The 12,761-nt window shown below is 39.0% G+C and overlaps 1 protein-coding gene across 8 annotated transcripts in view; it reads right to left on the reverse strand.

Moving 5' to 3' along the window:
* Positions 1 to 5,781: 5,781 nt before the first annotated feature.
* QPCT (glutaminyl-peptide cyclotransferase) overlaps positions 5,782 to 12,761 on the reverse strand; it is a 28,471-nt gene continuing 21,491 nt past the window's right edge. For 3 of the 8 annotated variants that reach the window (XM_060169399.1, XM_060169395.1, XM_060169394.1), the window contains 3 exons: positions 11,002 to 11,101; positions 7,902 to 8,018; positions 5,782 to 6,419 (listed from right to left, as the gene is read on the reverse strand). In XM_060169399.1, coding sequence (XP_060025382.1) covers positions 6,274 to 6,419; positions 7,902 to 8,018; positions 11,002 to 11,101 — 363 coding nt within the window. In that variant the 3' untranslated portion in view covers positions 5,782 to 6,273. Of the gene's footprint in view, positions 6,420 to 7,899; positions 8,019 to 9,047; positions 9,128 to 11,001; positions 11,102 to 12,761 lie in introns of those variants that run through there. The other 5 variants (XM_060169396.1, XM_060169401.1, XM_060169400.1 and 2 more) reach the window with 5 other exon arrangements.

Genomic DNA, 12,761 nt, shown 5'->3' on the forward strand with positions numbered 1-12,761 from the left:
TTTCATACACAAACTTTAAAATCTGTTGGAGCCCATTCTACCACTGAGATGGGGCAAGAATGTGGAGAGGAGCTCTTTCTGCAGTACCACCTGCAGGGAAAAATCTAAAGCTGAGGGCAAAAAACCAGAGAGTAGATGATTTCTATGGCCTTTTCAGCTCTAAGAGATTGGAATTCTACTCTCTTATTCCCAACCCCTGAACAACAATCTCAGTTCAGACTCCACTCATGCCCTGGTCTGATAATGACTTTGATGGAGACATATGACCTGGCTAGCCCTAATACATGGGTCTGATAACATTTACGGGCCTTTGAGGAGGGGTATAAGAAACATCTATTTGATCAAAGTGCCTTGAACCTTTTGATTTTGAGAACGGCTGGACTGAAACATTCACTGTGAGTTAACAAACCCTTCCTTCTGCCGCCCCTGATCTTCATCAGTTTCACAGTCTTTAGGGCCTCAGGCAGTGTCTGGACAAGGTCTCATCCATGACTGCCAGCCTCCTGCAGCACCGAAGTTTACCTTTCCTGGTCAATTTCTCAATACTCTCAATTTTTCTTGGTTTCTCAGATAATGTCATTTCTCTGTCTTTTGCCCAGAGGAAGTGTTAACAAATTTAGGTATCCAAAGATGTTCTTCCCTTGAATGTAACCTTCTAAGCTCTACCAATTTGCAGTATAGGTCTGGGGAAGAAACAATGATCTTGAAGAAAATCTGATTTTAGGGAAAGCAACATTGTTTTCCTATGACAAACTCTCATTTCCAACACTAGGGTCCAATTGCAAAGAAATGAAGTATGAGCAGCTGGATTTAGGAATCTTCTAAATCCAGATGTTCAAAGCCTGAGGTGAAAGCATACCGCATAGAGTTAACAGAAGCTGATAACTATAGAAATTCTTGAGCTTGTCTTACAGAACAACAGATAAAGGAACAGTTTGTTAAAACCCCTTGGCTTATAAACTGCCTTCATTGATTAAGCTCACTTTAGTTATTTTCCTTTCTTTCTTTCTTTTCTCTTTAATTACATACCTTCCCAGCTTCACACAGCTCAGTTGTTTTATAGGAACTTGGAATCAACTCTTGTCCAGTGCAAGGCAGTTGGAACTGGTTGGGACCACCGACCCTAAAACAGGGCCTGCCCAGGTGTCCTGTCAGACATCAGTGGGCTGGAAAACTCCATCCTCTCATCAAGCTAAGTGCCTCTATTTTGAACATGCAAAAGCATGTAACCCAGATGCACCTGCACAAAACACCGATTACCTCATCTTTTCCTGACCTCCAATCACCTTTCCCCATGCCTAAGACACTCTGCTTATCCAATAAATATCCCAACACCCTTGCCTTCCAGGAGGCAGATCTGAGACTTATTCGTCAGTCTCCCGATTGGCTGCTTTGTGAATAAACACTTTCTCAGCTGTAAACCTCAGCATCTCAGCATTTGGCTTGCTGTGCATCAGGCAAATGGAACTGGTTTGATAACAGAGCCATAAGATACTCATAACATCTGTGCTCCTCTTCCAAGATTTTCACCCTATATTTTAAGAACTTTGATGGAGGATCAAGTACATCTTCATTCTAGGGGAACATTATAATGCCACATCCTTTGTAAGACGAGAATGGCAGCATTGTGCATAAATCACCTAACTGATTCGCTCACCATGGTGAACATTTGTTGCTCTTATCTGTACAGCACCATTATTTTTCTAGACCTCTTTAATTACATCTCCAGTAAGAGCAATGGGCTTAGGAGATGGGGGGGAGGCATGCATTCATTTTTTTACAAACAAATGAGTTTTACTACTTTCCAAGTGTTAGTGCAAGGATGACTAGAGAATAACTGGAAGCCAGCTAGGCTCATCCACTTCTCCACGCTAATCTCTTAGCTCAGATAATTCACTGCATGTCATTCTTTGTTCACCAAAACCACAAACGTTAAATCCTTGACTGCCAAGGACCTCTTGTACCTGTAGTAATCTGTAAATATAATAGTACAAAGTTTTCAGTGCTATTTATAATTTAACAGCTTTAAAATCTATTTTTAATGTTACCTTTGTGATCTTTGTAGGGTTTTAATTTGTTTGTTTGGTTGGTTGGGATTTTTGTTTGTTTACTTGCTTGTCTGTTTTTTGCTTCAAGTCATGGTTTTTTTCTCTTCTTGACAATTCTGTGCTCTTAATATTAATTCTCAAACAAATGGTCTAAATTCTCCCTGGCAAATTTGGATGTGTTGGGAGATTGGGCTACGTTCCATGTGTTGCCTTTGAAATATGGGCAGAGTAAGATGATTTCACATCATGTGAGCACAGCAACCAAATTCAGGCTGAGGGCTACAGCCATGACACAGTCCTTTCATATCAGCCGTCTTCAAAACTGCCATAAATTATTGCTGCTGGTTGTAGTGCCAGGATCCTAGGGCCCATTTTCATGTTTAAGAGGATTTGAAGGGTGTCCCATACCACCCTACTGGCTCAACTAGCTAATGACGTCTCCTCTCCACCTCAGTCCTTCCGTGAAATATGGCGGTGACTTTCCCCAGTGGGACCTGCTCCTCGCAACAGAGCAGTAGGTTAGCTATTTGAAGGCTGAGAAAGATGTAGCATAGACGACAGAGAAGGGAGACAGAAGGGAGAAGGGGAGGCCATTAAACCACTTCAAATGGCTTTTAGAGTTTGAGACTGCGTAGAAAGTGGCTCTGAAACTCAGAGTGAAACCTCAATCTTTCGTACATTCATCTTTGAAGCCAAAAGTTGGTGAAAAGACGGGCTATGAAAGCAAGCCCCATACTTTCATAAACAGCAAATTTAAGTAATTTCCCCAAATTTCCTATGTTAGCTTTGCTTTAAATTACTATGGCTGCCATAAATAGTCTCCCGCATCTTCTCTTTATATCCTTTATCCCCACACCTTCTTTCCTCAGGTTTAGGGCTTACAAAGAAACTGAGATTTCATTTTCAGCAGAATATATCATGATCAAGCCTCATGTGGGGCGTCTGTACATCAGAGAAATAGAAATGTCTTGCGGCTTGTCCTCCCCTCCTTTATAAGAAGTAATCACCTCCAGCTGAGCCAAGTTGAGCAAATGCTCAGTTTTCACATGATCTTGCTACAGCATCATAATGAATGCACCTCTTTGATGGAAGAAAGAAGCTCCGTGGAAAAAACAACTTAAGGATTTGGAGTTGGAGCTGAAAACATGGGCTGCTTTGTTCTTATGACAACTGCTTCACCATCTAAAAAATTTCTCCAGTTTGAAGGATCTGTCTTTCCCAGCCACAGCCCTCAAGCTACAATAACAGACTCATGATTTTTTTAGATGCCAAGGTTATGAACACTCTTTTATGAATATTTTCCTTTGAACTCATTTCTTTGAAGAAGAAAAATAGCCCTGTGTGTTGCAGGGTTGACAGTAATAGACAAAACATACAAATTGTTCTCTTAGGGGCAGTAAAATGCTCCATAATGCATATAGAAAAATTCCAAATACAGCATGTTTATGGAACCCTGCCTTTGTAGCTATAATTTTTAAAGTAATATTTCTGACTGGCATTTTTATACAGAACATATTTCAGGGATTAATATCAAGATTAATGCCTTAAAATGTCTCCCTTTCCAGTATCATGATTGCTTTTCCCATATTAGTACAAACTCTTAGTGAGTAGAATTTTAGAATATGCCACTTGGAAGGAAACTTTCATTGAGTTAATCTGCTTATGTTTTTATTTTTCCTTTTATCTCATTTCAACATATCCTCCAACTTCCTCCTCTAAAAATAATTCAACTGTCAACCCAACAGATTATAGTAGATCTATTTATTTCATTCTGCCTCAAAGAGAATTTATTATTTAGGCTTATAATTATATATGTAGTACTGTTAACTAATTTTTAGGTTCCTTATTAAAACTTCTTTTCATTCTGTTTTTTTGTTTTTTGGGTTTTTTTGCTGTACGCGGGCCTCTCACTGTTGTGGCCCCTCTCGTTGCGGAGCACAGGCTCCGGACGTGCAGGCCCAGCAGCCATGGCTCACAGGCCCAGCCGCTCCGCGGCATGTGGGATCTTCCCGGACCGGGGCACAAACCCATGTTCCCTGCATCGGCAGGCGGACTCTCAACCACTGCGCCACCAGGGAAGCCCTCATTCTGTTTTAATATCGTCAATTAAATCATTTCTTTTCTGGTGTTTAAAAAAAATGTTTTCCCTGAACCCCTTTCAAATGTTTTCACTCATCCAAAAATTAATCCAGAAAACTCAGCCTCTTTTAATCCTGCTTTGTGGCTTAGATTCTTTAGCCCTGGATCCATTCATGTTGATTTCTGTTATATGCATGCTTATGTAAAAATAGCCTTTGATATGGCAGAGAAATAATTCTATCACAAATGACGTGCCTCTGAAGCCTAACATTGTCAGGTGAACCCTGGCAGCAGTGATTTAAGAATGCTCTCCCAGACTGAGTGAATGACCTATAAAAATTTCAAGACACAATTGTTGCTTTGCACTTGGCATTAAGAACTTTCTTCAAAGTCTTTTCATGTAAAGAGGCAGTACTCTAAAGTGCTTCAGAGGATGAGCTTTAGAACTAGCCTGGTTGGGTTCTAAACCCAGCACTGCCACTTTCTAGCTTCATGATCTTGAAGAAGAGACTTAACCATTCTGAGCATCATAAAATGGGGTTAATAATACCCCTTACCCCTTAGGATTGTTGTGAGGATTAAGTTGGTAAAAACATATAAAGCACCTAGGACACTGACACTGAGTTAGTACTCAGTAAGTGTTAGCTGTTAATATTACTTAACTCACAAAGGCACGACTTCCCTTTATATAATTTTAGAAGATTTGTAAAATAAAAAGAAACCTATAAAAATCTAGTTCTATAAAATTTACCAACATGAGATTATAGACAGATATAGTTAGATATAATTGTCTATAACTGGCTATTCTTTTATAAAATTGTATCAATTCATATAGATAAAACTATATTGATCCCTTTTTTTAACCTGGAAAGTTTGTTTTCATAAGTAAATTCCTTTTCCAATGACTTTCTTTGTTATTGAACTTAAGGTTGCCATTGCTTTCCCACTCAGCTTGTCTATCTCACTCCCTACCCAGCCTCAGCACATTAATTCAGTGAGGTTTATTAAATGTCTGCTCAGAACAGATAGCACATGAAAAACAACAGCCCCCAGCTAACTTCATCTATATGGCAGGATCAATTTCCTAATTGTTTAACTGATCAAGTTTGTATTTTTAGATAACTGTTTCCCATAGCCAAAGAAAAATCCATGAATTCTTATGTGTTTCCAGCCCAAACAATTTTGCTTCCATGAATCTCCTGAAAGAAATAGGCTATAAGTAATTAAACAAACTTGAATACCATATAATTTACCTACACAAAAATGATCCTAATTTCTGTCCTCCCAGTGTGTTACCTTCATATTGACTCTGGAGGACACACTCAACAGTCTCTGTCTTCATCTCAACCCAAGATCAAAACAGCAAATAAATGTCTGGTAATTATGTAATTTAACAGAAAAAAGGCCAAAAACTTGTAGGTAGAGTTTGATTATAATGACATAAAAACTGCATTGAAAATATGTGAGGGAAAACTAGAGTAAATGGTTACTCTACTAATATAATGAAATTACAGGTTTTTTTTCTTTTCTCCATTTTCTAGATTTTTGGTACTGACTATATTATTTTACAATAAAAATGTTAAATTTGTAAAACTGTAAAAATTGAGCTATATTTTAAGTTATACAATTTTTCATTCATATATTAAAAAAGACATTCACAACATGGCATTTAATTCTGATTTAACTTCCATGAAATAAACCGTACGAAGATTTCTCAAAGAAATTGAGTCTTCAAACTGCATCTCTGTTTTGTATTATATGCAATAGATTCCCAAGGATAAGAAAATCATAAAACTAAGGCTGCACTTTGCACATGATCATCATATTTAAGTACTATTTAGAAAAACGTGATACTGACTATACACATCTGATTTAGCTTCATAGTTTCTTATCTAAAGAAGTTCTTAAAAGATATTTACCTTCAGTTTTTCTTACATTTCCCTTTCTTTATCACTAGATGAAAATGAATAAGCAATTTGGACAGGACATAATCTAGGATATTCAAAGATACCTATAGAATGAATCTATAGGATAGAAGTTTCCACACAGAAGTTTCCACACAGCATCTGGAGTCAGATTATGTTAAAGGGTGCCTTGACTTTTGAATATAATACTAGATGCAATTATCATAAACTAAACCAGAATATTACAAATGAAGATACTCTAACACAAAGACTTTTAGGATTTTGTTTAGATTATCAATGGTTGTTTTATCCAAATTTTCTTCATTGTCATCCATGGTGTGCCAGGCTTCAGGGAAAGGAGATGGTATCAGATGCAAAACCGGAACACCTAACAAGATGAAACAACTTGTAATTAAGTGCATATTTCCCATGAGTAAACTAGAAAGTATCATTCTTCAAGGAAATCTGAGTAGGACTGTACTATATACTGTACTATACTATAGTATATAAACACAGCTGATCGTCCATCATCTTCTGTGTACTTCCCTGTATCTTACCCTTATACTCCAAAGTCATTCATTCGTTAAACAAATGTTAAGTAATTCAGTAAATAATTATAAAGCACTTACTGTGTACCAGCCCCTATTCTAGGAATTGAGGGTTCATCAGTGAAAAGGCAAAGCCCTGCTCATATGAAGCTTACATTCTACTAGAGAAAGAAACAAATAAACAAATACAAAAAATAATTTTAGAAAGTGAGAAGGCTTATAAAGAATAGTAAAACAAGGTAAGGGAATAGAGAATGGGAGGCAGAGAGTAGGGCCAATACAGAGGTATTTAAAATCAGGGAAGGCCTCTTTGAGAAGCTAACATTTAAATAGATGTAACAAAGGAGAAAGCAAGCTGTGTGACGATCTGGGGATGAGCATTCCAGGCAGCAGTTTTAGCAAGTGCAAAGGTCCTGAGGTAGAAGTGTGCTTGGCCTGCTTGAGGAATGGCAATGTGTTCCTCAAGCAATGTGGCTGGATCAGAGCAATAATTAGAGAGAGAGGCAGGAGGTGATGGTGAGGGAGAAAAGAGGTATAAATAAAATGGAGGCCCTTGTAGGTCATGATAAAGACTTTGGGTCTTTTTCTACTTGATGGCAAGCTACCAGAGCTTTAGAGTAGGGAAGTAACATAATTTGATTGACATTTTTTAAAGATAACTCTTGCTCCTATGTAAAGAATAGGGAGGCGGAACTTCTCTAGTGGTGCAGTGGTAAAGAATCCGCCTGCCAATGCAGGGAGCATGGGTTCGAGCCGTGGTTCAGGAAAATCCCACGTGCCGCAAAGCAACTAAGCCCGTGCACTTCAACTACTGAGCCTGCATGCCTAGAGCCCGTGCTCCATAATGAGAAGCCACCGCTATGAGAAGCCCGCGCACCGCAACCAAGATTGGGCCCTGCTCGCCACAACTAGAGAAAGCCCGCGCGCATCAACAAGACCCAATGCAGCCAAACATACATAAATTTTAAAGAAGAAAAAGAATATTTCTTCTTTATTAGCAGGAAAACACCACAGTTACACAAACTATAAGAATACAATCTAGCTCTATGAAAGGGAAGGCAGGATGTCAGAGGTATATGAGATTTGATAAATATTCTATGTGTAGGAAACAATATAAAAGTGTCCTCAGGGATTTGGAATGACTTTCATTAAAAAAAATAGAAGCCATGAGATGATTGGTGAATGATTTACTTAATCAGTTATTAAATTTAATGGTTCTTCACACTTCTAGACAGTTACAAATGCATATAAAATACAATAAATATAATAGGTAAAAAACACATATGTGCAGGCATGCATACATACATACACTCATACATTACCTTTTCTTAAAAATGGAATATGGTCATCCTGAATCACACCTCCATAACCGTAATTCTGGAAATACTGCCTCTCCCAAGAGTGATCCTTGAGCAAACCTAATTCATGGAGTTCATGTTCTGCAGATGATAATTAGACAGCAGATGAACATATCCTTTTATCTGATCAACAGTCAGATGCATAAGGAGTTTGAAATCTTGACACTTGGTTTTAAGACATTATGCAGTAGTACACCCATGACAAAAACCTCTGAGCTGCAGGAGTCAGGCCTCCCCAGAGGGCCCAGGGCCTCTGCCCTCACTGCCCTGGAGGTGGGCGGTGAGACCCCAGGACAGGAACCCAGCCTCTGGCTCCAAAGAAGAATCAGGCCCTAAAAGAGAGCCCTAACAAAATTAGACAATCGTTCTCCTCTGGTTCGCGATTTTAAAGCTGATTTTGCTGCCACGTTTGGCAAAGCAAGGGCCACTCTGTTCTCCCAGCAGTTCCAAGTCTGGGCCACACGCCTGCTTTTGAGAAGGAGAGACCCTACGGGAGCAAAGACGCCCCCAGGCCACTCAGCAGGTCATCAGGGCCGTCACCACCTCGTCCCCTGAGGGCAGGCTGCCGGCTTCGTTTACAACCAAAGATGGTCAAAAGCATCATTTGTATCTTCAATCAAATCAAGCACTCAAAGACACAGTCATATTTTGGTAACATTTAAATATTCAAAGTACATGATGAACACGAGTTCACTGTCAGAAATCCTCACAGCATCTCACATGCCTTTCATTCTACAGATGACGCAGCAGGGAGAACATTTCAACCGAGATTTTTAAAAGCCTTTGTCGTTGGCGTCTGTTGTTTTAAGTTTTCAAACTGTAAATGTTGGGCTTTGTATTTTGATGTAAACTCAGAATAGTGGCATTTGGGGCCAGTGACCAAAAACCAAACCAAACTTGTAACTGACCATGGATCTTAATAAACCTGTTCTTGGTAAAAAAGAAAAAAAAAACCCTCTGAGCTGAACTTGGGTGTGGACATTTTGGAGTCCTTCTAAGAGTCACACAGGATTCTAGCTTTACAGGTGAGAACCTCCTTAGAATCAGAAACTCAACAGAACAATGGAGAGTTGGAGAATGAGAAAGCTAGAGAAAAATGGAGAGAAAAAACACAGGTGTAGATACTTACAGATCCTCAATCCTGCATGAAGGATGCCTTACGAGGAGATGCAGAGCTTGAAAGGGGAATCCTTAGCGAGAATAGGTATGAAGTACTAGACTGAGTGACCACTCTTTGGGAAAGGGATACCTATTATGACTTGCATCAGTGGTTCTCAAAGTGGTCTCTCATCAGCTGCATCAGCACCACCTGGGAACTTGTTAGAAATGCAAATTATCTGGTCCCACCTCAGACCAACTGAATTAGAAATTCTGGGGGTGGGGTCCAGCAATCTGTGGTGTAACAAGCCCTCTGGGTGATTCTAATGCACACTAAAATTTGAGAACCATTGGCCTACATTCCATCAGTCCTGTCATCTTGCAACATAGAACCCATGTATTACATACAGGATTACATATAACATGAGCCTATGTTACAAGATGATAAGAGATCACAAGGAGAGTTTAAGACAACTGAATGAAACTTTCCAGGATTGGTTATTTTAATTACTAAATTTAAAGGGTAAAATTAGACCGAGTGGTAAGCATTCATATGTAATGTGATTTTAGGAACATCAAGAAAGCCCTTACTATGACCAAAACAATATTCCCATCTGTTTATTGATAATTATAATTCCTTTACCTTAGGATACAACTTTTCCTTATACAATTAGAGATATGGTTTGAAGTGTAAGTATCACTCAGTGGGTTATACAATGGGTTAAAATTGTATTAAGATGTGAGTTACTGATATAAATTCATTCCAGTGGAGGAAATAAGAGAAGGGAATCAAATCCTTGACAGAAAGCCAAACCCAATTTCTTGAGGCTACTCAAAGTAAGGAAAACATGCTGTAAGGAAGTGTCCCCAAGAAGCTTACATTAATAATACCATAATAGCAATTGTTTCAAACTAGCAATTTAAATTTGCCAAAGATAAGCGTCTGAGGCTCAGGTAAAAGTTTCTTTCATAATATTCTAGATCTGGATATAAGCACGTTCTGAACTCGTGGCAAAAGCATGAGTTGAGATGGCAGCATTTTCCCCACTGCTGAGAAGAAAGTACCACCCTATCCTGCTCCAAGAAGTCTGTGTGGCTAGAAAGGAATTCTTAGCCTGATGTTCTTGCCTCAAAGCAGGGCTCCTGGCCTGGATTCTATAATAAAATTCTATCGCATGTTCACCTCTCCCTGAGGCCAATATTTTGTGCTTTGTTGTGTTTTGTTTTGGGGTGTTCGTGTGTATGTGTGTGGAGAGGGAGGGGTGTATGGAGTGGAGGTACAAGAGAAAGAAGTTATTCTCCTTTTCCTTCTGCAAGCCCCAAGCCTCTCTCCTGAGCCATAGATATCTTTGTTTCCTTGGCTGGTCTGGCCTAACCTTATCTGGTCGCTTCCACTCATTTATTTGACACTGAACCTTCTCTTAAATGACTCTTGAAGGATTTTGGCTTGCTGTTGCATCGCCATCTCTTACACCTTTGGAAAATAAGCAGAGATTGTACTAGATTTAAAAGAAAATCACATCTGCATAAAGCAGAAAAGAGAAGATGACAAAGACTGAGATGGAAAAGAAAGAAATATTAAAGAATATCTTTTGGTATCATTATGAGGACATAACATTCATCATTATCCAACATGCTTTGCTGAGTTTTCCCTAAAAATGCATTCCATATGCTTCAAACAGGACTCTGAGAAAATATTTCCAAGCCATTTCTAAGGATATGCAAATATGAAATGTAGTATTTTATGTTTCCGTTTCAAAATTCAGTTTCATGCAGGAAAATAAAGTGGGCCTTCTAAAAGAGATGAATAGGAATAATAAACTAATCAATAAAGCAAGAAAAAAAGCCAGTAAAGTATATTGTGTACTCAAATCACATACTTAAATCATAAATTCTGAATTTTAAAACTCAGTGTTTGTCAGTGGGAAGAAACCAGGTTTGACTCTTTAATAACCGTGGTGCTTACCAATTGCTTGAAGTCTATGAAACCATCTGGCAGTGTTTGGGAAAAAGTTGGGAAATGTTGGGTTTGGAGCTCCAATTAAATCCAGTAAGATCAATAAGTCCTAAGGGAGAAAAAATATTGTATAATTACTGTCGCCAAAACACATTTCATACTCATCAATGGAAAAAAAAAAAATCAGTCAAAACTAACTGCACGGGGCTTCCCTGGTGGCGCAGTGGCTGAGAATCTGCCTGCTAATGCAGGGGACACGGGTTCAAGCCCTGGTCTGGGAGAATCCCACACGCCATGGAGCAACTAGGCCCGTGAGCCACAACTACTGAGCCTGCGTGTCTGGAGCCTGTGCTCCGCAACAAGAGAGGCCATGATAGTGAGAGGCCCGCGCACGGCGATGAAGAGTGGCCCCCGCTTGCCATAACTAGAGAAAGCCCTCGCACAGAAACAAAGACCCAACGCAGCAAAAATAAATAAATAAAATTAATAAAAGACAGAATAGGTGAAAAAAAAAAAACTAACTGCACTTTAATAACAGAATAAAACGGGGAGCTGTATAAATGAACAAAAGGTTTAATAACATTGTAAGTGAATCCTTTGGGGGAAATTTTTAAATCTTGCTTATGTAATGTGGACAAATGGCAAATTGTAGATTCTTTTTGTCTGTAACCCCAGAAGGATATCACTAAGGATAAATTAGAAGGAGGACATTTGGATAAATATTTCATAGGAAAAAAAAAAAGAATACATTTGCTTTATTTTCAGGTAGGCATGCAAGCCTGTCTGATCTTCTATTCCATTCTAATTAGCCATTTTATCCCCAGTCTATAATAACACAGCTGCCAAAGGAGAGCATTTGGATAGTAACTATTTATTCCTTAAAGCAGCATATAAGAAAATTTCCTTGACTAGAAGCTCTATGAGCTTAGTCCCTGGATATCCATTTCCTTTTCTATCAAACAAGAAGCTCAAGCTTGCTGATCTCTAAAGGTCCTTTCTGGCTATAAGCCTCTATAATAAACCAGTGTTTCTTAACTTATTTGAGCCATAAAGCATCAGCAGGCTTGAGGACTCCCTGAAGACTAACCCCAGATTAAGAACTCCTGATTTATATAAGTGAGGTAAGGTATGGGTAAATATCTAGCATTGATCCTGACATGCAATAGATAAATATTTTCAGAGTCTATATGACTCTAAAGACATAGTATCTACTAACTCATGAATGATGATTAAATATATTCACTGGGAAAAAATAGGCTTGTTTGAAACAGGAGTATATTCATAAGGTTGGATAAGCTCCTAAGAGTTTGTTTCTGGGGGAAAAAATGGTCTAACTATCACTATGGATTCATATATTTGGACTGGTAAACAAATAACTTTGTTCCTCCTGCCGATCAATCAGATCTCTTCTCCTCTGAACGCTTTTTAGCCACTTGAGCAAAAGTGATTAAATGAGGTACCAGTTATGTTCTCCTAACCCCTTATGAGCTGCCAGTGGGCAACGGGACAGAGAGAAAGCCAACATGAGATGTGCTGGATTCACAGAGGACATTGTGTGGCCATTTGGACTCATATGGTGAAGGTCAGTGATAGGGCAAAGAACAGGGATGAACGGAGAGGGTTAGAAACAGGCTATCAGTTCACAGGTAGGGTGAGGGCCAGGGATGGATGGAGCCACAGGGAAGAATGAAGTCTCAGGGGTTCCATGCTGCGGTTAGTGAGGACTCAAATACTGAGTGAGTCAAATATGGGAAGAGAGCCAGAATAGG

The sequence above is a fragment of the Lagenorhynchus albirostris genome, chromosome 13 (assembly GCF_949774975.1).
Source record: "Lagenorhynchus albirostris chromosome 13, mLagAlb1.1, whole genome shotgun sequence".
Taxonomy (NCBI): domain Eukaryota; kingdom Metazoa; phylum Chordata; class Mammalia; order Artiodactyla; family Delphinidae; genus Lagenorhynchus; species Lagenorhynchus albirostris.